Source organism: Sus scrofa, chromosome 10 (genome assembly GCF_000003025.6).
Source record: "Sus scrofa isolate TJ Tabasco breed Duroc chromosome 10, Sscrofa11.1, whole genome shotgun sequence".
NCBI classification, from domain to species: Eukaryota; Metazoa; Chordata; class Mammalia; order Artiodactyla; family Suidae; genus Sus; species Sus scrofa.
This window is the reverse complement of record NC_010452.4, coordinates 24,820,032-24,846,472: the sequence shown is the minus strand read 5'-3', so window position 1 is coordinate 24,846,472 and position 26,441 is coordinate 24,820,032. Positions and strand designations below refer to the sequence as shown.

Below are 26,441 nucleotides of genomic sequence, written 5' to 3'. Positions count from 1 at the left end.
CCGGATCCTCAACGCACTGAGCGAGGCGGGGGATCAAATCCGCAACCGCATGTTTTCCGCTGTGCCATGACGGAACTCCTGAGAGTTGTTACAGAGTTTTCCAAAGAGGCTGTACCATTTTACAACCCACAAGCCTGTATGAGGCTCCAGGTTCTCCGCACCTCACTGACAATTGTTTTCAGTTTTTTAAATAGCTGTCCTAGTGAGTATGAAGTGGTATTTCATTGTGGTTTTTGATTTGCATTTCCCTGATGACTAATGATGAGTGTCTTTTCATGTGCTTATTGATCATTTGCATATCTTCTCTAGAGAAATATCTATTCAAATCCTTTGCTTTTGTTTGTTGTCTTTTCGGCTGATTTGGCAAGTGGAAGTTCCTGGGCCAGGGGTGGAATCTGGGCCACAGGAGCAGCCTGTGCTGCTGCAGTGATAATGCAGGGTGATAATGTGGGGTCATTAACCCGCTGTGCACCACGGGAACTCTGTATCTTTTTATTAGTGAGTGCAGGTTTCTTTACACACGCTGGACACCAGTCTCATTACATATATGATTTGCAAATATTTTCTCTTCTGTGGGTTGTCTTTTCACTCTCTTTTTTCTTTTTCTTTTTAGGGCTGCATCCATGGCATGTGGAAGTTCCTAGGCTAGGGGTTGAATTGGAGCTGGAGCTGCCGGCCTACACCACAGCTCTCAGCAACACTGGATTCTTTTTTTTTTTTTTTTTTTTTTTAATTTGTCTTTTAGGGCCACACCCGAGGCATATGGAGGTTCCCAGGCTAGGGGTCCAATCAGAGCTGTAGCTGCCAGCCTTCACCACAGCCACAGCAACACCATATCTGAGCCACGTCTACGACCTACACCACAGCTCACAGCAATGCCAGATCCTTAACCAACTGAGTGAGGCCAGGGATCGAACCCATGTCTTCATGGACACTAGTCAGGTTCGTTAACCACTGAGCTACAAAGGGAACTCTAATCTACCTACTTTTTTGATAACTTGTGCTCTTGGTGTTGTATCTAATAATCTATTACCTAATCCAAGGTCACAACAATTTCCTCCTAAGTTTTCTTTTAAGAGTTTTATAGTTTTAGCTCTTATATCTATGTCTATCCATTCTGAGGTCACTTTTTTACATAATATGAGGCAAGAGTCACACTTTACTCCTCTGCATGTGGCTTTTCAGCTATTTCAACATCACTTTTTTTTTCTTTTAGGGCCACACCCATGGCATATGGAGGTTCCCAGGGTCGAATCAGAGCTGTAGCTGCCAGCCTACACCACAGCCACAGCAATGCCAGATCTGAGCTACGTCTGCTACCTACACCCCAGCTCGGCAACGCCAGATCCTTAACCCACTGAGCGAGGCTAGGATCGAACCTGAAACTTCATGGTTCCTAGTCTGGTTCGTTGACCGCTGAGCCATGACGGGGACTCCTGCAAGCTGTTCCTTTTACTGGAAGATCACCCTGGCTTCTTTCCTCATCACCTGGCTACCTTCTCCAATTATCTGACAGGTCTAGGCTTAGATGCCTCATCTTCCAAAAAGCCTTTCCTAAGTTCCCAATCAAGTTTCATTTGATTTTTTTTTCTTTTTTTGGCCGCTCCAAGACATACAGAATTCCTGGACCAGGGATCAGATCCGAGCTGCAGTTGCTACCTAAGCCGTGGCAACACCAGATTCTTAACCTACTGTGCCAGCTGGAGCCAGGGGCGGGAATCGACCATGCAGGCCAGGGAATGGAACTTGCGTCTCAGTGCTTCCAAGATGCTGCCGATCCTGTTGTGCCACAGTGGGAACTCCCCCAACCAAGTTTTAGCAAAGGTCTATACTCCTCAAAGACTCCGTGCTTCTTAACCCCAGCGGGAGCTTTTTTGGTTCCTGACACACAATAGGGATTCAGTAATTCTTTTTTTTTTTGGTCTTTTTGCTATTTCTTTGGGCCGCTCCCGCGGCATATGGAGGTTCCCAGGCTAGGGGTCTCATCGGAGCTGTAGCCCCCCGCCTACGCCAGAGCCACAGCAATGCGGGATCCGAGCCGCGTCTGCAACCTACACCACAGCTCACGGCAACGCCGGATCGTTAACCCACTGAGCAAGGCCAGGGATCGCACCCGCAACCTCATGGTTCCTAGTCAGATTCGCTAACCACTGTGCCAAGACGGGAACTCCCGGATTCAGTAATTCTGATGGGTGGATGAATCCCGGGAGTCCAGGAAAAGCACTACTCGTGCTTTTGTACTCGTATGTGCATTGCTGCGAGAGTTTAGGAGAATGAGATTTGAAAAAGATGCCACTGGGGTTTGATCATCTCTGTCGTTACAAGTAGGGAGGAAAGGCACAGATGCTGAAGCCAGGGCGGGGGAGGAAGTGAATTTTTATATACAAACTATTTATGCCTAAGTTTGTTTGCGAGGGTAAGCGGGAACTAGACCTCAGCACAGAACGGCTTAAAAGGACAGGGTCAAGGGGTCAGTTTTATTGCAGTCTTTCCAGCTGCTACATTCCAGAACCTCAGAGAGCTCGACTTCCAATGAAAGTTCCTTCCCTAGCTTCTCATGAAGTCTGTTCCAGGGCCTTGCAAGGGTTTCCCCCCCCCCTCCTGTTACGCTCACCCCTCATCTCTAACTGTGGGCAGACACACATGAGTGTGTTTGCACACACGCAGACAGCCTGTACTTGGGTTGTTCTCAGTACCCCAAGAATAATACAAAGCTTCCAGGAGTGACCCCGCCCTTGCCCCAAATTGGGCTAAGCTGTACCTGGCCCCAGAAACGACATCCTCTAAGAGTCACCTGTTTGGGTAGAAAAAGGAAGGGATGGGTCTAACATCGTGGTGGCGCTGGAAGATCAGCAGTGTCTCCTCTCTGTCCCTCACCCCCTGGCAGCTCCCCTGTGTCCCCCAGACAAAGACACGCTCGACTGAAAAGCTTTCCAGCTTTAATGTTTCACAGTCACTGAATTATCCTCACCCCAAGCTGCTTCTATGTCCCCGGCATGTTCCTCCCAGAGGTAAATGTGCCTGATTATGAGACTGCCAACCTGATCGGTGTTGACCATCAGCCTCACACAGCTCACATCGTACCCCATGCTCCTCGGCCATATCTCCTGATCCAGCTGCCCTTCCCAGAGCCGGCCCAGCAGGGCGAAGCTGGTGCAGTGCTGGGGCACCCCCTCGGGGTCATAGCCCAGCTCCACCTGCCCCTTCTCCAGGGCATGGGTCCCGTCCACGATGGTGCCGGTCAGCACCTGCACGCGTCTCAGGTTGGCCGATTGGTTCAGAATGACCGTCAGGTGGTTTCCTGCCCTGACTCCGTGGGTCCAAAAGAAGGACTCGTCCAGCGTGTAGGCCTCCCAGGGGAAGTGCACATCAAAAACCTTCATGTCGGTGAAAACGGCTCCCGGGGGGTTGTGGGGACCACGGGGGCTCTTCCTCTGCGCATCGGAGGCCTTCCAGCTGTCGTTAGAGGCCTGGAAGGAGTTCCTCTGGTAGAAGAGGAAAGGGCGGCAGAGGATGGGGTCCTTCTGGGCCAGGAGGGTGCGGAAATGAGGGATGAGTCTGTCGAGGGGCTTCTCTGTGTAGAAGAGGAGGAGGAAGTGGGCCAGGACCGGGAGGTCCCTGCTGTGGAAGAGTTTGCCCAGGAAGCCCATGTTGGAGAATTCCAGGAGCACCCAGGGCTCAGACTTCATGGTGTCCACCTTCCACTGAATGTGGCTGAGGAAGCTGGGGGCACAGAAGGCGTTGTCCTCCAGCAGCAGGAAGTATTCCGAGAGCCTGGCAGCGGAGCTCACGAGGTAGGCGTGCTCCAAGTTCTGCCTGGAGAACACACTGTCTGGGTGCCAGGCCGGGCCCCTGATGCTCGCCTCCGCGGGGTAGGCATCAGGTGGTGCGTGGATCAGCAGCAGCTGCCCCGCCAGGAGCTGGGGGCTGAAGAGGCTTGAAAGGTGGAAGACTGTCTCTCTGAGCTCAGGGAGGTCCAGGTCCGCCAGGTGGACCAGCACCGTGAGGTGCTTCTGCTCCGCCTTCGAGGTGGCTCGGAACAGGGACAGCAGCGTGGACAAGAGGCTGCTGCGGTCCAGCCAGGACCTCGAGGAGATGCCCACCGTCAGCCAGGCTGGGGAGGCAGGCAGGGCACTGTCAGTGTGCCAGGCTGGCCAGCTGGGGGTGCCCATTGGCTTTCCTTTCCTATTCCACCTGCAGAGGGGGTGTTTACAGCCTTGCTACTCAGTGTGGGCCTTAGTTCCCCAACGGAATCTGCATTTTAACGATGTCACCATGTGCCCGGTGCACACACCCGCTGTCGGGAGGCACTAAACTGATAGCGCTGCCATCCCCTCTGGCCCCAGCATGGGGAAGTTCCTACTGACTGAATCCCAACCGCAGCTTCAGCCTACACCACAGCTGCTGTGATACAGGATCTTTAACCCACTGCACAGGGCAGGATTCGAGCCCTTAACTCCACATGGACCTGAGCAGCTGCACAGATGACCCTGGGTCCTTAACCTGATGTGCCACAGTGGGAACTCCTCCGAGTGTCTTTTGAGCCAGACTTTGTGGCACATGGTTTAAATGCTCAAGAAATATTACCTCTTTTGGGAGTTCCCATCGTGGCACAGTGGTTAATGAATCCAACTAGGAACCACGAAGTTGCGGGTTCGATCCCTGCCCTTGCTCAGTGGGTTAAGGATCCGGCATTGCAGTGAGCTATGGTGTAGGTTGCATACGTGGCTCGGATCCTGCGTTGCTGTGGCTCTGGCATAGGCTGCAGCTACAGCTCTGATGAGACCCCTAGCCTGGGAACCTCCATATGCCGCGGGAGCAGCCCAAGAAATGGCAAAAAGACCAAAAAAAAAATTAGCTCTTTTGGAGTTCCAGGCTCAGCAGGTTTCAGAACTCAACTAGTATCCAAGAGATTTGGTTCGAGCCCTGGCCTCTCTCAATGGACTGAGGATCCAGTGGCATAGGTCGCAGATGTGGCTTGCATCTGCCATAGCTGTGGCTGTGGCGCAGGACGCAGCCGTGGCTCCCATTCCACCCCAGCTCAGAAACTTCCATATGCTGCAGGTGCGGCCCGAAAAAGGAAAAGAAAAGAAAGAAAAGGCACTTCTGCTGGAGGTTGGAAACCCAAGGCACTGTCCCCATTCTGCCACCAACTGACTGTGTGACCTTGAGCAGACCCTTTACCCCTGAGCTTAGTTCCCGAGCCATAAAACTCAGTGCGTTAGGAGTTCCCGTTGTGGTACAGTGGTTAAAGAACCTGACTAGGAACCATGAGGTTGCGGGTTCAATCCCTGGCCTTGCTCAGTGGGTTAAGGATCCAGCGTTGCTGTGGGCTGTGGTGTAGGTCACAGACGTGGCTCGGATCCTGCGTTGATGTGGCTGTGGTGTAGGCTGGCAGCTACAGCTCTGATGAGATCCCTAGCCTGGGAACCTCCATATGTTGCAGGAGCAGCCCTAGAAAAGGCAAAAAGACAAAACAAAAACAAACAAACAAACAAAAACAAAAAAAACCTCAGTGCATTGGATAACATGGTTTGAAGGCCCCTTCTGCCCCCAAAATTCCCAAATCCAGGGACTCCACCTTCCCACTGGCAACTACCTAACCCTTTCCCTCCTTCTTTCCCCTGTGCACAAACTCCTTGATGGGGAGAATGAACCGGTTCACAGCCTGCCCTCTCGCTTCCCTCCCCTCTCCTCCTGCAGTCACCTTGTGCCTCCTGACGGCCCCCCTCTCCTGGGAAGCCCACCCCCTCCCTTGAACTCACTCTTTCTTCTCTGCTGGAGTTTTTCCAAATATTTGAAGGTGAGGTTCTGCCAGTCTATTGGTGGCTCCAGATCCCTCTCTCTCCTGTAAGTTTTTTCCTGGGGCATCGGCAGAGGAGCAACAGGGTCCTCCTTTCATAAAAAGAGCAGGATTCAGCCCTGAGTGGTTTCCCACCAGCTTTTCCAGGGAACAATGTAGAGCAGACTCCCCGGAGCGAGGCTGGCCCATTCTCGGACTGACCACTGGCCAGAGTACCCGGGGCACAGAGGTATCTGCTTTCTTCCTTATCTTAACAAATACGGGGGAGATGTGGCTTCTTTGTGGACGGATGGGTCCAGCTGGGTCCATCCCCCCACTCCCCTTGGAGCCTCCTGCTCTCTGGTGAAAAGTACAGGTGCCTTCAAAAAAATTTGCCGGTCCACACCATCCCCCCAATTCCCATAGGGACAGCAAGGTTGCTACTTGGGCTTTGGTGGCCATCATGCTCTGGTCCTCTTCAATTTCCTGGGGGGCTGTCAGGGTGCGGAAGAGCCACAGGAATCCAATGCCCACCGAGGTTATACAGCAGAACCTGATGGAACACCGCATGGCAGCTCCTGCAGCAGAAGGACAGCGTGACAGCGAGGCCACTCCGGCCACCGGCTGCACCACTCCCCCGCCTGGGAGCCTCCCTCTCCCAACCCCAGGTTCTGTCCTTCCTCTCACTGGTGTCCACTTGCTTCCCAAGCCTGCCCTTCTGTGTGTGCTGGGACCCTGGTGGCCTGGAGCCTCACTCCCCGCCTGAAGCAGGAAGGCCGCCTTCTCTTTAAAGGTTTGTCTCAGGATCCAGCTGCTCTAAGTTTTCCCTTCTCAAAGGCTTCAAAGGTTTGCTGCTGGGGCTTTGGTGATGAGGCCCCTTTATCTTAAGAGATAGATGGCACTACCACCCCTGCTTTTTAAAACAGAAGTCAAACTATTTATTAAAATAGCTGAACCTGCAGTGTTGGTAAGTGCTAAGCAATTTAGTGCCTTTCTTGCTTTTTGGAAAGGCTAGCCTTAATTTATTCCAATCCTTAATCTTATTAACAGACCTTTATTAGGACATGATTCTGTTAACTTTTTTTTTTTTTTTTCGTCTTTTTAGGGCTGCACCTGCAGCACATGGAGGTTCCCAGGATAGGGGTCAAATTGGAGCTACAGCTGCCAGCCTACACCACAGCCAGATCCAAGCCATGTCTGCAACTTACACCACAGCTCCTGGCAACACCGGATCCTTAACCCACTGAGTGATGCCAGGGTTCGAACCCGCAACCTCATGCTTCCTAGTCAGATTTGTTTCTGCTTAACTGTGACAGGAACTCCCAACAATTTAGCTTTTTGATAGGAACTGCAAAGATAATACTTATATTTGGTAGGAAGGCTTAAACTTTTCTTACCTGGTTTCCTTAAGCCAAGGCTTTTAGTCGGCTAGGTGATTCAGATACAAACCACTATACATAACAGAAATAGGCTTCTTTTCTCTAGAACACAAATACATGGAGGCTTTACAACTATAGCCAGAGGAATTCACCCCCAGTGAACAGCCCTGTTCCCGTGTGCCCCACCCCCACCCCCACCCCACAATGCGGTTTACCTGTCACACTGGGAGCACGGCCCTCACTCAGCCCTCTGAGTTCCACAGGCTCCTGGAAGAGGAGGGAAGAGGAGCTGAGATGCTGAGAACCAGTCTCTTCAGCTAATGAACAGAGAGGATGGGGCGGGTGAGGCCAAGCACAGCAAAGTGAGCCCCCCGCCCCCCATCCCGCAGTTCTTCAGCCTTGAGCTAAGCCCCCTCTGTGATGTGGCTCTGTGTCCTCGCCACCTACCCCATCATCACAGGTACACCTGTCCAGGACTTAACTTGTGGGTGATGCTCCCCTGAGAAGCAGGGACCTGCTCTCCTCCACTCCCTCTGAGCTACCCCAGGCTCTCCCGCCCTCTGTCCCCAGCTCTCCCATCACAGCCACAGCAATGCAGGATCCCAGACCTACTGCCCAGGGCCTGGGATCGAACCAGCATCTTCATGGATACTAGTCAGATTCGTTTCCACAGTGCCACAACGGGAACTCCTACAATAGGTTCTTGTTAATGAGCTTATTTATTTATTTAATTAATTAATTTATTAATTTATTTTTGTCTTTTCGTCTTTTCTAGGGCTGCTTCCTGCGGCACATGGAGGTTCCCAGGCTAGGGGGTCTCATCAGAGCTGTAGCCCATGGCCTACATCACAGCCACAGCAACGCCAGATCTGAGTTGCATTTTCGGCCCATGCTGCAGGTTGTGGCAAGGCCAGATCCTTAACCCAGTGAGCAAGGCCAGGGATCAAGGCCATCCTCATGGGTACTAGTTGGGTTCACAACCTGCTGAGCCACAACAGGAACTCCCTGATTCTGGTTTTGTTTGGGTTTTTTTTGTTTGTTTGTTTTTTGTCTTTTGAGGGCCGCACCCACGGCATATGGAGGTTCCCAGGCTAGGGGCCGAATCAGAGCTGCAGCTGCCGGCTTACAGCCACGGCAATGCCAGATCCGAGCCGCGTCTGCATCTGAGACTAGAGCACAGCTCAGGGCAACGCCGGATCCTTAATCCACTGAGTGAGGCCATGATTGAACCCCCAACCTCATGGTTTTTGTTTTGTTTTGTTTATACGAATCGGCTTTATAAAAATAAAGTTAGCGCCACACGAGCTGGGGGCAGAAGCCTCCTTCGATGCGGCACAGGGGGCGCTGGGGCGGAGTGTGATTACATAACGGGGAGGGCGCTCAGCGCACCCAGAGGAAGCGCACACGTGGACACTGCGCTCCAGCCCCCGCAGCCTGGCCGGTGCACGGCACCGGCAGCAGCCGCGCCACCATCACCCCGGGCCGTGCCTCGAGGAGCTCCGTGAGCTGCCAACCGCAGCCTGAGCTGAACCTCATGGTTCTTAGTCAAATTCGTTTCCGCTGCGCTAGGACGGGAACTCCTCCCTGATTCCGTTTTATGCATAAGTTCTTTTCTACCATTTTTATTAGACTTCACATATAAGTGGTATCATGATATTTATTTTTCTCTGATTACTTCACTCAGTATGATAATCTTTAGGTTCATCCATAAAGATTGCTGCGAATGGCATTATTTCATTCTTTTTTACGGCTGAGTAATATTCCATTGTATTTTTACAGAAGCATTCTTCATTCTAGGGAGGTCACAGTTTGATAACCTCAATCACAGAAGCTCATCAAGAGACCCCCTGAGGCCAGATTGAAAGAACACAGGCCCTGCATACACCCTGATCCTTATCAGCCGTCCTACTCTGTGTCACCCTTTGTCTGGCAAAACAGTAAAACAGTATTCTTTCCTCCTTCACCCAAAACTCCATCCACAGCTCACTGAAGGAGGCCAGGGATCACACCCGCATGCTCATGGATACTAGACAGGTTCATCACTGCCTGAAACCAATTCTTATATATTTATTTTCCCCTCTTCCTCTGTTGTTTGCCTCCTCTAAAGCCCTCAGAGAAGTGGAAATCAGAGGCCAGGATACAGAGAGTTTCTCGAAGTGCTGGGCAGTGATGTAAGAGTCTTTTTATTTTTAATTTATTTAAAAAATTAAAAAAAAATTTTTTTTGTCATTTTTGCTATTTCTTTGGGCCGCTCCCACGGCATATGGAGGTTCCCAGGCTAGGGGTCGAATCGGAGCTGCAGCCCCCGGCCTACACCAGAGCCACAGCAACGCGGGATCCGAGCCTCGTCTGCAACCTACACCACAGCTCACGGCAACGCCGGATCGTTAACCCACTGAGCAAGGGCAGGGATCGAACCCCCGACCTCATGGTTCCTAGTCGGATTCGTTAACCACTGCGCCACGACGGGAACTCCAAAAAATTTTAAAATCTTTGGCTGATCCCATGGCATGTGGAAGTTACAGGGCCAGGAATTGAAGTTAAGCCACAGCAGTAACAACGCAGGATCCTCAACCACTAGGCCACCAGGAAACTCCTGTGTCTAAAAGCAGGAGTCCCCGCTGTGACACAGTGGGTTAAGAATCCGACTGTAGCAGCTTGGTTTGATGTGGAGGCTTGGCTTCTTTTCCCTGGCATGATGCAGTGGCTTAAAGGATCTGGCTTAGGAGTTCCCATTGTGGCTCAGCAGTAACAAACCTGACTAGTATCCATGAGGATTCAGGTTCGCTACCTGGCCTTTGTCAGTGGGTTAAGGATCCCTCATTGCCTTGAGCTGTGGTATAGGTCGAAGAGGGGCCTTGGATCCTGGGTTGCTGTGGCTGTGGTGTAGGCCGGCAGCTACAGCACTGATTGGACCCCTAGCCTGGGAACCTCCATATGCTGCGGGTACTGCCCAAAAAAGACAAAGAAAGAAAGAAAGTATCTGGCACTGCTGCAGCTGTGACATAGGTCAATCCCCAGCCCAGGAACTTCCACAGCTGAAACAAACAAAAAAGGTCTAAAAGTAAAAACTTGGGTGGGAGCTTAAGAAGAAAGGGAATTAATTGTGTTAGGGTTCTGTGTCAGATCCCGTTCTGGACACTCAATAAGGCTTGGCTGAACAATTTCAAATGTGCATGGCACACTTTGGAGTGCTCTGTGAAGTTCTGATATAATTGGCATAGAAACCACTTCATTCCTTTTTTTTTTTTTTTTTTTTTTTTTTGTCTTTTCCTAGGGCTGCACCCGCGGCATATAGAGATTCCCAGGCTAGGGGTTGAAGCGGAGTTGTAGCCGCTGGCCTACACCACAGCCACAGCAATGCCAGATCCAAGCTGTGTCTGCGACCTACACCACAGCTCACTGCAACACCGCATCCTATAACCCACTGAGCAAGGCCAGGGATTGAACCCGCAACCTCATGGTTCCTAGTCAGCTTCTTCAACCACTGAGCCACGACGGGAACTCTGAAACCATTTCATTCCCGTTGGAAGACTTTCATCCTGGATGCAGAGAATTCCAAACATTCCAACCATCAGAGGCACTGAGCATGCTGAGGGGGTTCTCAGTCCAGAGCCCTTCCTAGGGGTGATGGTGGCGGCTGCAGGGTGAATAGGGTACTTATGTTCTCTCTGACTCTCAGCTGTTCTCAGCAGAGTCCAGAGCCTCCAAAGTGGCCCAACCTGAATGGGAGGAAACACCCTGAAGCTGGCGTGGGTAATGCTGCCCCTCTCCACCCTTATGGGCAGGGCTGCATTGTGGGATGGAGGCTCCCTGGGGAGAGGCCTCACACACCCAGGTAATCCCAAATCCTGAGCCCTGGATCCCTCTGGGCTGAGTCAGCAGAGAAGGGGTCTTGGGACTGGAGAGGAAGAGGAGATGAGGAGGGACAGAAGCCTGAGACCTTGTCATGGTGGGAGCCGATCTGTAAAGGCGGCACCCAGAGCTGGCGGGGGGCGGGCAGAACAGGGAGCACAGAGGTTCCACCAAAGGGGCTGCTGGTTCCAGGGAATGAGCAGGGCGGGGGAACCGGGGAACAGGGGGTCTCTTCTCACTGGTGGGATCCCCCCACCCCCGCATACTGATCTGTTGTGAGAGATCTTTTTCTGCTCCACTTGGGCAGCCAGATTCTTCTTATCGGATCTAAAGCTCCGTCCTTGACCAGATGGAGCTACAGATACTAAAGCCATTTCCCCTCCCCCCTCCCGCTTCAACAAAGGTGGGGCGGCTACCGCGCGCGTGCCTGGGCCTGGGGCTGGAGACCTCGACGCCTTCCCTTCTAGCGGTTTACACTCCTGAGGCGGCAGAGGAGCCTGTGTAGGGAAGAGGGCAGCGACGGCAGTAGAAAAAAAAAAATACCGAGTTAAAGGTACAGTGAGAGAGTAGTAATGAACTACTACTTATTAGTAGTAGTGATGCGAGTGCACAGAATAAAGAAAGTAAAACACGGAGGCTACCAAGGCGGCAACTCATCCTGAGATGTCAAGGTCTGTGGCTTTCTATGCGGGACATCTAACACCAAACATTCTAGGGCCCCAAAAGTGGAGGGAAAGATGACGGCAGTGAACTGGAGGGGGGCTGAGGTGCGTTGTGAAGAGGCTGAGGAAAGGCCTGCGCGGCGGGAAAACTAAGGGGAAAGGAGAGGGGAAAGTCCGATAGGACTGGGAAGGGATGGATGGTGTGGGAAAGGACACTGCGCGAGGCGGTGCGGAGGACGGGGCTGGGCGGAGGGGAGGCGCACGCCCAGCCCACGCGCCCCGGAAGGCTGCCGCGGGCGCAGCCCTCCACGTGCGCTACGTGCCGCGCGGGCCGCCCCCTCCGCGGCAGCTGGGGAGCGGGCCTCCCCGGTCCCAGAGCCTAGTCCTGTGGGTGGCGCGGGGCCAGGTCGCCCCTGGGTTTGCGAGTCTGCAGCGCGGCGCCTGGAAGGAATGCGGGGGCGCCCTATCACCGGGCGGCCGGGCCGGGGCGCAGGCTGCAGAGACGAGGGCGCGGGCCGGGTGGGGTCGGGTAGGCTGGGAGGGACCCCCTGGGGCCTAAGCGAGCGGGAAGAGGATAGAGACCCCCCAGGACGTGTGCGAGGCAACCGAGCCGCACAAATGCGGCGGCTAGGGACAGAGCCGGGCGGGGCGGGCTGTGGTCCCGGGTGAGGAAGGTTCCTGGAGACGTGGCACCCGAAAGGACTTGGTTCCGCTCCGGCCGCCAGGGCTACAACGCGCCGGCCCCGGCCGGGAGCGACCCCAGTCCGCCCCGGCCTCGCAGCTCACAGTCCCGAGGCCCGGACCTCCAACCCGGGAGCGCAGCGGGGCCCCTAGAGCTCCCCTCCTTAGCGGAGCAGACAATGCGGCGCGCACCCCGCCCCCGAGCGCCGCGCCGGTCGGCCAATCAGCGCCCTCGGTTGGCCAACCAGCGCTGAGGCTGGCCGACCAATCAGCGCCCGTGGCCGGGCTCTTTAAAAAAAGAAGGGCCGGCGCGGCACGGCTGTCAGCTGTACGGATCCCTCCGCGCATGTAAACACGCATCATAAAGGGCCGGGAGCGCCTCCGCGGCCGGAGTGTCCCCTCCTGGAGTCCATCCTCGGCCCCCTAGCAGTCCGGCGGCCGCCCCTCCCTCTGCGTCACGGCGCGTCGGTGGGGAGCCGACAGCCGCTGCCGGGTCTGAGAGGCTCGAAATCCCTTGGCCGCGGTCGCTACCGGAAGTGGGGGACGCAGGAGGGGGCGTCTCACGGGCTGGGGCTGAGGGCGTCCCGGGGCACAGCTGCGGACACGAGAGTCATCCGTGAGCTCGCTGTCCTGCATCTCGGTCTTAATCCTTATGTGTCTGGAGTTTTTCTCAAAGTTATGCCTACCTGGCTTTAAAGATAAAGATTTTAGATGTGAATCTAGTTTTCACTGCGCTTCCAGGAAAGAGCACATGACAGGAAATCAACTCCAGCGAGACCCTCTAGAGCGCAGACCCCCATGGCAAAGAACAGCAACGAGGATTTTTCTTCCCAACGTTTTATTACAAAAAAATTTCAAATATTCAGCAAAGTCAAAAGAGTTTCTGCAGCGGATTCCTCTACACCGCCCACTTAGATTGTAACATTAACGCATAACTTGCTACCTCATATCCATCTTACACCGATGATTTTTTCCTCTGATAGCATGCTAGCTGCCCCTTGGCATAAATCTCCACTGCAGTGGCTTAGCTAGGTCCCCAAACCCTAGACGGCTAGAAAAGGACTACCTTCTCCAAAGACCTGTGAATTTTTTAGTGGGGTCATGTATCTCTGGGTTTACTTAAGAGTTTACCAAAGAGGCTCCTCCCCTTTCAACCTTTTAGTGGAAGAATTGTCAAGGATAAGAGACTTTTTTTCTCCAGGTGAGTCTGAAAGCAAGGCTAGTACTCTCTTGACACCTATCTAACAAGGAGGCACTGGCTAACAGTCCTTCGGTTTGGCTGCTTTTTGGATAAAAGAGGTTTTTTGGGGGGTGTTGAAGTCCTACTTTTTGAGTTCCCTCTTTTTTCTGGAGCAGGACATTACTCCCCCCCCCCCGCCAAAAAAAAAAGTGTGTTGAAAGTGTTCTTATCTCTTCAAGTTACTTAACCTCTCTGTGCCTTCATTTGTCTGCTCCGCAAAGTGGGGGATAACAGCGGTGCCTACTCAGCGGGATGGTAGTGAAGATTGGAGGCGCTAATATATGCAACTACACGCAAGGCATTTACAATGATACCTTACAGGCAGTGAGCATCACATCAACAATGGCTATCACTCAGGCTGGTCTCTTGCACATTCATTCCTCCAGTTCTGATCTCTCCCCTTCTGACTGATCCCCTCAGCCTGCTGGATATCTCCAGCTGCACCAGACACCTCCCGCTCGACCTGTCCACCAGGAAACAAAGGCGTGATCTCCCTTCCTAGACCTACTACTTGTTCCCCTGGGAAGTCAACGGCCCGCATCCACTCAGGCATGTGCCCTAACACCTGAATCCTGCCTGCCCCATTTGTCACTTTCATGACCTACATTTGGATCCCTTCCTCCTAACGAATAGCACCACTGCCTTGATTTAGGCCCCATCATTTCTCTGGATTATTTCAAGGCTTCTGCTCTTCTCACATCCAATCTTGTTGTCCTATTGCTCGGGGACCGTTCTTGCCTCAACACCCCCACTTTCCAGTAAGTGGGGGTCTCCATCACTTGTTAGCCGTAGGAATTTGGGCAAATTGCTTCATCAACTTGTGCCTCGCTATCCTTGTCTGTAAGATGGACCGAGTACTTGCCTCACAGGGTTGTCGTGTATATTAAAGATTAATCATGGAAGCACATGGCACAGGACCTAGGAGATGAAGTGCTCAGGGTTGTTAGTTTATTAGTCTCCGAACTGTTGTTTCCTCACCTACAGCCTGTTCTCACGTTCAAGCTGTTCCCTCAACCTGGAAAAGCCTCCTCCATCCCCGACAGGCTGCGCCCCTCCGGGGTCTAACCAAGTGTTCAAGTACTTCTATCCGGGCGCCTCCCACGGGGCGGGACCGGGAGGGAAAGAGGGTCCACCCGCCGGCCGGCCTCTCCCCCAGACCAGTAACTTCCCAAGGGAGGAAGGGACTCTGGCACGTAGTCAATGATCAGTGGATGCCGGCTGGGCTGGATCGCGAGGACGAGCTCGGTCCCCGGAGGCCGCCCCGCCCGACCCGGAGGCGGGCGCTCCGCCGCCGGGTGGGTGAGGGTGGGGGTGGGGTGGGGGTGGGGGTGGGACTCCTTTTCCTCGCCGTGGCGGCGGAGGCGCACGGCGTGGCTGGTGCTGCGCGGCGGCGTCGCTCCGACTCCGAGTCGGAGTCTGAGGAGCCAGATCCGAGTCTGAGGAGGAGGAGAAGGAGGAAGGCCGAACACCGTCGCCAGGCCGCGTCCGTCGCGCCGCGAGGATGGAGGCCCCCGGCCCGCGCCCTGCGCCGGCCCTCGGTGGCCCCGGCCCGCTGGGCGAGTTCCTGCCGCCGCCTGAGTGCCCGGTCTTCGAGCCCAGCTGGGAGGAGTTCGCCGACCCCTTCGCCTTCATCCACAAGATCCGGCCCATAGCCGAGCAGACCGGGATCTGCAAGGTGCGGCCGCCGCCGGTGAGTCTCGAGCGGCGCTCGCGGCCCGGCGAGCGGCGGGGCCTCGGCGCGGGACGCGGGGGCGGCGGCCGGAGCGGTCGGGCCGGGGTTCGGATCCGGACGGAGAGGCGGCGGGGGCGGCACGGGGGTCGCGGCCGTGAACCTGGAGCCCGCGGGGCGGCGGGCGGCGGACGGCCGGACGCGGAGGTCCTGAGGGTGCGGGGCGGTGGGTGCGGGGTGCCGAGGGGTGCGGGGTGCGCGCCCCGCGAGTTGTCGCGAGGAGGAAAGTTTTCAATATGGCGGCGGAGCCCCTGGTCCTTTGTGTGGAGGCGGCGGCGGCCCGGGAGGCCTCACCTGGCGCCCCACCCTCCAGGCCCGGCCCCCCGCCCCGGCCCGGACCCCCGGCGGGCCCCCCGGGCCGGGGGCGAGGCGGGGCGGCGACGCTGGGCGGGAGGAGCCGCGGGCCGGGCTGGGCAGACGTGCCGAGGGGGCGTGAGCGTGGGGTCCGGGGGGCTCGCCGACCCCCGCCCGGCCCGGCCGCCGCCCGGAAGGCAGCCCGTGGCGGGCGGTGTCACCCGCGAAGACGGATGCCGCCCGTGTCGCCGCCTGAACCTGAGGTCCCCGCGCAGTCCCCAGCCCGGGTGGGCGTGAGGGTGGGTGTTTCAGAAACGGTCCCCAACGGCTGCAACGTCCGTGGGGCAGCCCGGCCTCCCCCCCTCCTTTCCCCTTCCCCCCCATCCCCCACTCGGAGTTGGCGTTCAGGACCCCCAAGGCTGTGCCCACCTCTCGGACCCGCGGGGGCCGAGGCGGCCTAACGGCGGTTGGACACATCGGGACCGTTGGAAGGAGGTTTTAACTGCCTTCCTGCAGTTTGAGAACCTTCTCCCTACCCCGCCCCCGCGGAGGAAGACCCCCCCCCCCCGCTCCTTTCTTTCCGCGGCTTTGCTCTTTGTAGTGACGTTAGAGTTGCGGGGTTCAGTACGTAACCGCTCTGCTCTGAGATCTGTTTCGAGGGAGATCCCTCAATGAGTCTTCCTCGTCCCAACTCCCTTCCCCTCCCCCCCAAACTGAAACGCGGACCCCATAACTTGAGCTTTTCTTGGACTAGTTTGAAAATGGAGATTAGATATATGTCTCCGGAAATAACTGGTCAGCTAGTATGGGGCAATGTTGAAAATAGATGCACTTCAAGAAGTGGACAAGGTTGATTGTTGTGGCTCAAGGGAAGTGCATTTCGGTTACGAGTGCAAAGAGGCCTGCAGAAGTTGTACCGGGGGATTGGAGCCAAGGTTTTAGTTCTGCAAGCATAGGTTATGTACATGTAGCAATTGAGCTTTAAGTCATACGTTAGAAATGGTGACTGTGAATATTCTACATTTGCATCAGCGGGGTTTTATTCAGACACTAGGCAACCTTAGTGAGTTTTCGGTGGCCCAAATGTGTGCAGTCAGGTTGCTGGGAGTGAGTTGTCGTCCATGTTGGTATTGTGGTGGACTAGGGCTTTATCTACTTTCTTATCCCATGCTTTTTGCAGGGCTCTTTCCCCCAAAATGTAGTGTTACTCTGGAGAGGTCTGGCTACTCATTTCCTTTCTTGGCTAGGATATTATGGTAAGCATGACGAAATGTGTGATCTTGCTGCCTTTCCCCATTCTGAGTGTCAGAGACATGATGGCCACCATTTTGTATTGAGAGTAGTACATACTACAGCCTGAGGAAGAGTATTAAAGAGGCACAAATAAATAATCCACAAACCTAACCAGTGCCCTGTTTTGGAGACCGCCTTTGTGTGGAGGAGGCTTGCTTCCTCCTTTGTTTAACAAACTCCTTTGCCAATTGGAAAGAGTTTGGCAGTATTTATTGTTGATATAACCACAAAAAGGGAAATCTTTCCAGAAGTTGTAGCTCTTGAAGAAGGGTCTTGTTGGAACAAAGGATTCTTAAGAGATGGAGATGTAAACAGTCTTTGTTTTAGAAACAGTTTTGTTTTAGAAAGCTAACTGAACAAGTGGTTTCATATAGTTGAAATAAAGCAACAAAAAAACTCGATAGGAAATATTTTCAGTGGCAATAGCTATATCATGCCTGTATTTCTAGATGATTTACGACCAGTAAGTTTTTGGAATACAAGTGGCTGTGTTAAAAATGAGGATTGAGTCTATTGGCATTTTATTTCTTGGAAGTAAGGGAAGGATTTAGGAAGCATTTCTATTTCCTTTTTTCCTTACCTTTGCATCTTTAATTAATGGTAGTTACAAAGCCTCAGTTTATAGGTGCTTCCCAGTGATGGTTCTGAACTTGCTACTGAAAACTTTAGGTTTACAGAAATTTGTTTGTGAAGATATGTGATAAAAGGTAATAAGTCAGGAAGATGTACTCAAATGCTGAGTTATAAGTTTAAAGAGGGAGGTAAATCTCTTTTCAAGTTACATCAAGTATGTAGGAGAACTAGGTTTGCTTCCTGGGCTTTTTTCTTCTTTTTTAAAATTTACAACTAATCTTCTGGTTTTGGTATCTTTCAAATGCAGATTTTCATATCCTCCTTGATGTACATAGATTTCTTTTAAGGACAAATTGTATTTTCCATATCACTTTGTGGTATTTGGAGATGGTTAATTTTAGGCAAAAAATAGTTGGCTGCTCAGTAAATACTTTTCTTCATCTCCCAAGTTTGATTGGTGTATATTTGATGGCTTTGTTGCCCTCGAAAATAGAATATTTGGCCATAAATAGGCAGATTCCACACATTTCCTCTCTGGTGGTGTCCAGAAGTCAGGGAGTTAAGTCAAATCCCAGATGGCATGGTAGGGACACATTTTTCAACTTTGACTTACAGTCATCATTATTTTGAGCCTTTTTGTTTTTATGCTTTATAGCCAAAGTGTGAAACTTTTAAATGTTTTAGTAACAGCATCTTTGAGTGAGCCTGTTGGTTCCACCCTTAGGAACATTTCTTTGTATGGTGGAGTTGTTAATGACACGGACCCTACATTCTCCCTCTGTTAGGGTTGCTTGACTTTGGCCGAATCTTTTCTGTTGTTTTCCCATTTTCTTTGGTATCAAGCAGTTTTTCTCTAGTTATGATTCCTTGCCACCTTAAAATAAATGTTATCATCTGGAGAAAAAGCTTATCAATAGAAACATCCTTAAACCAAGGAACGATTTATAATTACTTTTTTTTTTTTTTTTTTAGGGCCACACCCATGGCATATGGAAGTTCTCAGGCTAGAGGTCAAATTGGAGCTACAGGTGCCAGCCTACACCACAGCCACTGCAATGTGCGTGCCAGGCCACACCGCAGCTCATGGCAACACCGGATCCCTGACCCACTGAGTGAGGCCAGGGATCAAACCCATATTCTCACAGATACTAACTAGTTGGATTTGTTCCTGCTGTGCCACAATGGGAATTCCTGTAATTACTTTTAAAAGATTACTGCTTGCAGTTCCCACTGCAGTGCCTCAGGTTGCTGTGGAGGCCAGGGTGGCCAGGGTTTTATCCCTGGTCGGGGAACGTCCATATGCTGCAAGTGCAGGGGAAGAAAAAACAAATCCAACACAGTTTTATTGAGATATCATTCATATACTATACAATTTAAAGTGTGAAATTTAGTAGTTTTTAGTATTTTTACGGAGTTTTAAAACCATCACCACAATCAACATTAGGACATTTTCATCACCCCCAAAAGAAACCCTGTACCCAATTGTAACTACTTTTTAAGACAAATACAGGATTATACTGCTCAAAAGAAAAGCTTTTTATTTCTTACTTTGTAGGAGGCTGTGTTAAGTCCTACAGTTTTAGTTTGAACATGTTGCCTTAAAAACAAGCTTCATTTGTTGTAGTCTTTGAATGGGTATTTAGCTAAATTTGACTTTGCCAGTGGTATAAATTGGTCACACTAGGAGCCACAGACATCCATATAGCTGTAACTCGTAGTGAACTAATGAACAAGTTGATTAGACTCTTAGAATGGAATGTGAGTGAGTTTACATACACGTTTATGAGGCAGCTAAAGATTCACATCCCCACCACCATTGGAGAAGCTTCCCTTCGTGTGGTTATAGGATTGGTTTTTTAACCCTCCAGTATAAACCTGTTTAAAGAACAAAATGAATACAGAATTGTTTTTGAAAAGTGTTAATAAATGTTCTGAATTAAAGCTCAGGGGTCGAGTTTGTTATTGTTTCATTTTTTTGTCCCTAAGGTACTTAAATGTCTTTCTGATTGATAGATCAGTAGTAAACTTGTTTACTTATTTAATTTAGGAGACAGTAACAAGGTCCGGGATGTTTAGGATACTTTAATATTGGCAGGTAGAATTCTGCCAGGCAAAAAATATCATTATAAGCTATGTGACTTAAAAAAAAACAAACCTGGTTTATGTGCTGTAAATGGGATCTTTTTGTAGGCTTTTGCAACCTCTCGCTGTTATAACTGGACCACATTAAAGTTTGGCTATAGAAAAGGATAGAGGGAGAGCTCATGCCCCACAATGAAAGTGCTAATTGATTAGGTTCCTGGATTTAGGTTCCACGAAGCCTACATGTGTACCTCTTTGCACAGGCTGTCTATGGGTTTAAAAACTGGTAACCTAGAAAGACCTTGCTTTCCTCATTATGCAATCCTTGCATTGAGCTGCTGGTGTGATTTTTCCTTTCCAAGAGAATTAGATATTCTCTGGAGATAATGTTGCTATACCTGTTTTAAGTGCAGAAGATCATCGCAGCTTCAAAAAAATAAATAAATAAAATTAATTAGGTGGCATACGTGTTGACAGCCGAAGGGCTGGTTCTACTTTCCTTCTGAAATTTCTAAGTTTGGGTCCCTTGAGGAGTCACTGGGAGCACAGGGATGAGTCCCTGCTCCCTGGGGGGTGAGTGGGTCCGTAGAGTGATACTTTGCAAAGCCATATCACTGGGCCACTCTCATTTACTTTAGATCACTTAAAGTTTGAGAAACTAATAACTGGATTTTAAAATAAATTGTGAGGGAGTTCCCGCCATGGCACAGTGGCTAACGAATCCGACTAGGAACCATGAGGTTGTGGGTTCGGTCCCTGCCCTTGCTCAGTGGGTTAACGATCCGGCGTTGCCATGAGCTGTGGTGTAGGTTGCAGACGCGGCTCGGATCCCGCGTTGCTGTGGCTCTGGCATAGGCGGCTACAGCCCCAATTCAACCCCTAGCCTGGGAACCTCCATATGCCGCGGGAGCGGCCCAAGAAGTAGCAAAAAAAAAAAAAGACAAAAAAATAAAATGAATTGTGAGAAACTTGTTTTAGGTAAAAGAGTTGTGTGCAGCTTAACAAGTCATGGAGTCATCCCATCTGTTGATCTATTTTATTTTTTGATCATTAAAATTTTTTTTCTGGGCTATGGACCAGTTGCCTCTTCAGTACTTGTTAACTGCTGTGTTCTAGCCACAGGATTAAAGAGCAAAGTGAGATATTACCTTTGACTACCTCAGAAAATTCTAAAAATAAGTCATTTTCTGTCATTGACTATCAGATGAATCCTATGGTGATTGTGCTTTCCCAACCCCCAAGTTTATGACGACTAATGAAGAGAAGCCACCTCTAGGACAATTAGACATTTCAGTTCCAAAATTAAAGGATGTTTGGAACATAGATGTGGCATTTGACTAAATGCATTCTCGTCCTTATTTTTTAATATTCAGATTTTTAATCTATTCCATTTCTCTTAAAACACCACTGCCATACATCTCTAGACAGCCTGGAGTCATCCCATCTGTTGATCTATTTTATTTTATTTTTTGATCATTTAAATTTTCTTTCTGGGCTATGGACCAGTTGCCTCATTCTGCTCTCCAGGATGTAAAGGAAAATTTTTTTTTTTTTTTTTTTTTTTTGTCTTTTGTTGTTGTTGTTGTTATTGTTGCTATTTCTTGGGCCGCTCCCACGGCATATGGAGGTTCCCAGGCTAGGGTTCGAATCGGGGCTGTAGCCACCGGCCTACGCCAGAGCCACAGCAACTCGGGATCCGAGCCACGTCTGCAACCTACACCACAGCTCACGGCAACGCCGGATTGTTAACCCACTGAGCAAGGGCAGGGATCGAACCCGCAACCTCATGGTTCCTAGTCGGATTCGTTAACCACTGCGCCACGACGGGAACTCCTAAAGGAAAATTTTTATTATGAAAATAATTCAAGCATACACAAAAGCAGAGAGGAAATATAGCCTCTTTACCTATTTTCCTGGGTGTAAGTGAGAGTAGCAGCATTGAAGTTGAGAGTGAACTAGTGACCTCAGTTGTAGAGAACAGCTTGGTTTAGCTTTTGTCTTATTCAGTGTTAGTGAGATTTGGGCAATTAGGAGCGAGGTTTTTTGCCTTTGGTGAAAGATGGTCACTTTGCCTGATCAGAATGGGGGTTGTATTTCTCAGTTTTTTTTCAGTGGCTTTGTTGCTTTGTTATTCATTTGTTGGAAGCTGTGCAGAAAATTGACCACCTTCAGGCCAAGCTCCTGGACACAGAGGTGTGGGGTGGTAGATGTTGCCATGTCATTCCTTTCCTGCCCGGGCCCATCTTCCTGTCTGACAGACTTTACCTCAGCAGACCTAGCTGGGAGTCAGTTGGAATGAAGTCCCTTCTGGAAAAGGAGTTTGAAGGAATTGAGAGTCAAAGCATCTGATGAGTTGCTGGTCAGAATGTTATTAGGTTCACTTTTCTGTAAAGATGGTAGTTTGACTTCCAGCCTCCATGATGCAGTTTCTTTTTCAGCAGAATTGCTAATTAACATTTGAGTGGCATCAAATGTTCAAAAGGAGCAATTTAAAAGTCAGGCCATTGAAAAATATTTCCTGTCAATACCTCCTTAAAATCCAAGAGCTCTCCTCCCCAAAATAATAACTTAGTTTTTCAGAACTGTGTTAAACATCACTGCACAGAAGATCGCATAACAAATGGCCGTTTTGAACTTGATTCCATTTCACTTGGGAATCTGTTATCTTACAGCACATGTAAAATTTGAGAACTATTTTGCGGGGATAAAAATAATCTTCATCAAGGGGTGTGTATGTGGATTTTTATTTTTTCTGTTATGTAAAAGGAGTCTGTATTTCTAGAGTTTTAAAAATAAGTGAGCAGAATCTTGAATCTAGCTCCATCATGACCTTGGACAAAGTCATTTTTTCCCCATATATGTCTTCACATCTGCTATAAGGAGATCTGACACTGACCTAGGGCTGTTATCCAGATTAACTAATTGATGGATTGCAAGGAGCTTAAATCCCAAAGCTTTATTTGCTCACTGCTAAGAAGGGTCTGGGGACAGATTTAGAGAAACAAGGGTTAGTGCCAAATACATATCTCTCATGAATCCCTACAGAGAAGGGATTCCTAAAAGTGAAACTTGAAAAGTCAAAGGTCTAGCACCAAAACTAGAATATACGGGAGTTCCTGTCATGGCTCAGCGGGAACAAACCCAACTAGTATCCCTGAGGATGCGGATTTGATCTGTGACCTCACTCAGTGGGTTAAGGATCCAGCGTTGCCATGAGCTGTGGTGTAGGTTATAGACGTGGTGAGGATCCCATGTTGCTGTGGCTGTGTGTAGCCTGGCAGCTGCAGCTCTTATTTGACCCCTCACCTGGGAACTTCCATATGTTACAGGTATGGCCCTAAAAAAGCAAGCAAACGAGCAAACACTCCCCCCCTCCCCAGAGTATATGGAGTGTCATTCTTCTTCTGTTGGTTTCTATATCTGGATGAATAAGTTTGGGGGGGAGTTAAAGCTGTTAAAAATTATTTCAGAATATATGTTACATGTAATGAGTGTATACAGGCAGGAGTTTGTATTTGGTGAGCTTTGTGTTAGGAAATGTTTTTTTGTTTGTTTGTTTGTTTTTGTCTTTTAGGGCCACACCTGCAGCATATGGAGGTTCCCAGGGGAGGGGTCTAATTGGAGCTACTACAGAGCCACAGCAATGCCAGACCCGAGCCGAATCTTCGACCTACGCCACAGCTCACAGCAACCCTGGATCCTTAACCCACTGAGCGAGGCCGGGGATGAAACCCACAGCCTCGTGGTTCCTAGTCGGATTGTTTCCGTTGCACCACAGCGGGAACTCCTAGGAAGTGTTTAAAATTATGTTTATTTCCCCTGGTGTGGGATGGCTATGACACTGTGGAAGCCCTGCAAATGGAGAGCATTATAGTTTACCTAACATAATTTAAATAATCACAATTCTTGCCTGACAGGAGGGTTAGTAGATTGAGTCTTTAATAAATTACTTGTAAAATGAGGAGAATAGTAGAAAAGGTGGCAGGGAAAATGCTTCTATTGATCCTCAGGCCAGAGCCCAGTTGTATTTTATTAACAAGTAGCCAAAATTAAAAAAAAAAAGGTAATCAGAACTCCTATAATCATACAAATCCCCCCTCCCTTTTCTTTGTTCAAATATAGATCTGTTATAGGACTTAATAACATTGCTTCTTAGGGGGAGCCATATATATTGTGTTTCTACAGGTGTGCCTTTTTTTTTTTTTTTGTCTTGAATCAAGTAATTCACTGAGCACTGCTTTTTAGGTGTTAAAACACTGTCCAGGAGTTTCTCCTGTGGCACAGCTGGTTGAGGATCTGGCATCGTCTCTGCTGCAGCTCCTGTCACTGCTGAGGCACTGCTTCATTCCCCTGCCTGGTGTAGTGGGTTAAGGATCTGGCGTTGCCAAAGCTGTGGCTTAGGTTGCTGCTGCAGCTCAGAGTTGATTCCCGGTCTGGGGGCTTCCATATGCTGGCCAAAAAAAAAAAAAAAAATCAAGTGGCATATTATACAAAGTTTTAGTATCTTTTTGGTTTTGTTTTTTGCTTTTTAGGGCCACACCTGCAGCACATGGAAGTTGCCAGGCTGGGGGTCGAATCAGAGCTACAGTTGCTGGGCTACACCACAGTCACAGCAACTCGGGATCCAAGCTGTGTTTGTGACCTATACCGCAGCTCATGGCAACACTGAATCCTTAACCCACGGAGCGAAGCCTGGGATCAAACCTGCATCCTCATGGATACTAGTCAGGCTTGTTACCATGCTGAGCTGCAAGGGGAACTTCCCCAAGTTTTGGAATCTTTAAATGTTGAGTATTTTGGCTTGTAGCTAGGCTGAGTTGTCTTTTCCTAGCTTGTTCCTTATGTAGCTCTAGGCAGATTTTTGTGCATTCCTGTATTAATTCTTGCCACCTCATAGCTTGACCAAATTGTAGTGTTGGAGAACTAAGTTCAAACCTGAGTGTGTTTTCAGCACTTGGCAGGAGCTTTTATTCAGCATGTGTTCCTATGAGGCATAGAGGTACCTGAACATAACTGTCTACTCTATTCTCTAACTATAGAGACAAAGAACAAATCCCTATCAAAACCACATAATTACTAGGTCTTTAAGGCAAGATCCTCCCAATTTTCTGGGGGATTGTACCAACTGGTGATACTTAAACCAGATGAGAATGTCTCATCCTTGCCAGGCTTAACTTGGATGGAGGATCTCTTAGGATTTGTACTCTGGTATCTTTATTTGTGGGAGGGGGGTGAAGGCATGGAGATGAATGAGGTCCATAAATAATTTTTGGAATATAATCTCCATTTTGTAAAATTCCAAGTATCCCAAGCCTTTTCTTCTCCTGGACAGGCTCTTATCCAATGTTATGATGCATTTTGGACAAATCGAGAACAGCCACCAGATTTTCCAGTGGAAGGCTGGCTTCAGGGATTTGTATAGGGTGTGGGTTTGGGTTTTGAAAAAATTGTACTTGGTGGCAGCCTGTTCTTCTGGGATCCTCTCTACAACCACTCTCCCCGCCAGTGCTAACCTTGTGGCCTTTTTCCATCTTTAGTATGCAAAATACTATCTTTGAAGTTATGTAGTAGATAATTGCTCATCAAGGTTTTTTTGAGGGGGGGGTTAAAATTTGATTTAGGATCCAAGGAGTAATTTGTTTTTTCAGAGGTTGATATTCACTAACTAGGAAGTGAAAACTTGCAGAGAATAGGGATTTCATGGAAAGATCGAGGAACAGGAATCCAAACATGTGGCTTCTGGTATGTGTTCCATTATTTATATGCTATCCTTGAGCTTCCAGCCTTGAGAGTCATGACTGTTTTCAGAGTTTTATTCCATTAACCTGCCTTATAAAATGAGGATAATTCTTGGCCCTGCTTTACATGATGAGGCCTAAAGAGGTAAGTAGATTTGCTCAAAGTTGCGTAATTACTAAGTGAAGGGGCCTGATTTGAGCCCACACGGTACACAGTTTGTTCTCTTAACCATTGTTTATATTGCCTCTTATATATCCACATATGATTGGGGTTAAATTATGAATCTTAATGTTCTTTTTGGCTGCAGCATGTGGAAGTTCCCAGGCCAGGGATCGAACCTGCACCACAGCTATAACCAGAGCCATAGCATTGACAACACCAGATCCTTAACCCACTGAGCCACTAGGGAACTACTGAATCTTATTCTTTTTTTTTTTTTTTTTTTTGGGCTGCATTTTGCAGCATGTGAAAGTTCCTCGGCCAGGGATTAAATCTGAGTTGCAACTGTGACCTGTGCTGCAGCTGCAGCAATGCTGGATCTTTTAACCCACTTTGCCAGGCCAGGGATCAAATCTGCAGAAACAATGTCAGATCCTTAATCCACTGTACCACAATGGAAACTCCTTTAAAAAAAAAAAAAATTGAGGTACAATTGATTTACTGTTGTGTTTCAGGTGTATGGCAAAGTAGTTCAATTATATATATTTTTTCAGTTAATTTTCCATTATAAGTATTTGTATAATTTTCCATTATATAAGGTATTGAATATTGTTCCCTTTGTGACACAGTAAATCCTTGGGGGGTTTTTTGTTTTTGTTTTCGGCTGTGCCCACGCATGCTAAAGTTCCCAGGCCAGGAATTGAACCCTTGCCACAGTAGGGACCCAAGCCACATCAGTGGCAGTGCCGGATCCCTAACCAGCTGAGCTACCAGGGAACTCTCTATTAACCCATACTCTTTAATTTATCCCTCCCCCACCATCCCTTCCTCCCTTGGTAAACATAAATTTGTTTTCTATGTCTGTGAGTCTGTTTTGTCTGTTTTGTTATATAGATTAGTTTGTATTTTTTTTTTTTTTTTTAGATTCCACATGTAAATGATATAATATTTGTGTCTGTCTGACTTAATTCAC

General features: G+C 49.6%; 2 protein-coding genes across 2 annotated transcripts in view; one reads left to right on the top strand and one right to left on the bottom strand.

Annotated features, from left to right (window-relative positions):
- LOC102163530 (alpha-1,3-mannosyl-glycoprotein 4-beta-N-acetylglucosaminyltransferase-like protein MGAT4E) lies at positions 2,940-8,697 on the bottom strand. The gene is made up of 5 exons (XM_021064270.1): positions 8,551-8,697; positions 7,377-7,428; positions 6,227-6,360; positions 5,766-5,862; positions 2,940-4,114 (listed from the first exon to the last, which is right to left on the bottom strand). Exons 1-5 carry the CDS (start codon positions 8,695-8,697, stop codon positions 2,940-2,942), a joined length of 1,605 nt encoding a protein of 534 aa, XP_020919929.1.
- Positions 14,936-26,441, top strand: part of KDM5B (lysine demethylase 5B) — a 92,423-nt gene continuing 80,917 nt past the window's right edge. The window contains exon 1 of the mRNA XM_021064567.1: positions 14,936-15,289. Within this exon, the coding sequence (XP_020920226.1) occupies positions 15,101-15,289 (189 nt within the window). The 5' untranslated portion in view covers positions 14,936-15,100. The remainder of the gene's footprint in view (positions 15,290-26,441) is intronic.

Excerpts from the sequence above, each read along its gene's own strand:
- LOC102163530 (XM_021064270.1), bottom strand. The coding sequence starts at position 8,697 with ATGAGGTTCAGCTCAGGCTGCGGTTGGCAGCTCACGGAGCTCCTCGAG. Across the intron at positions 6,361-7,376 it reads CCGTGCTCCCAGTGTGACAG|GAGCTGCCATGCGGTGTTCC; the intron begins GTAAACCGCATT and ends CTTCTGCTGCAG. Across the intron at positions 4,115-5,765 it reads ACTCCAGCAGAGAAGAAAGA|CCTGGCTGACGGTGGGCATC; the intron begins GTGAGTTCAAGG and ends CTGCCTCCCCAG.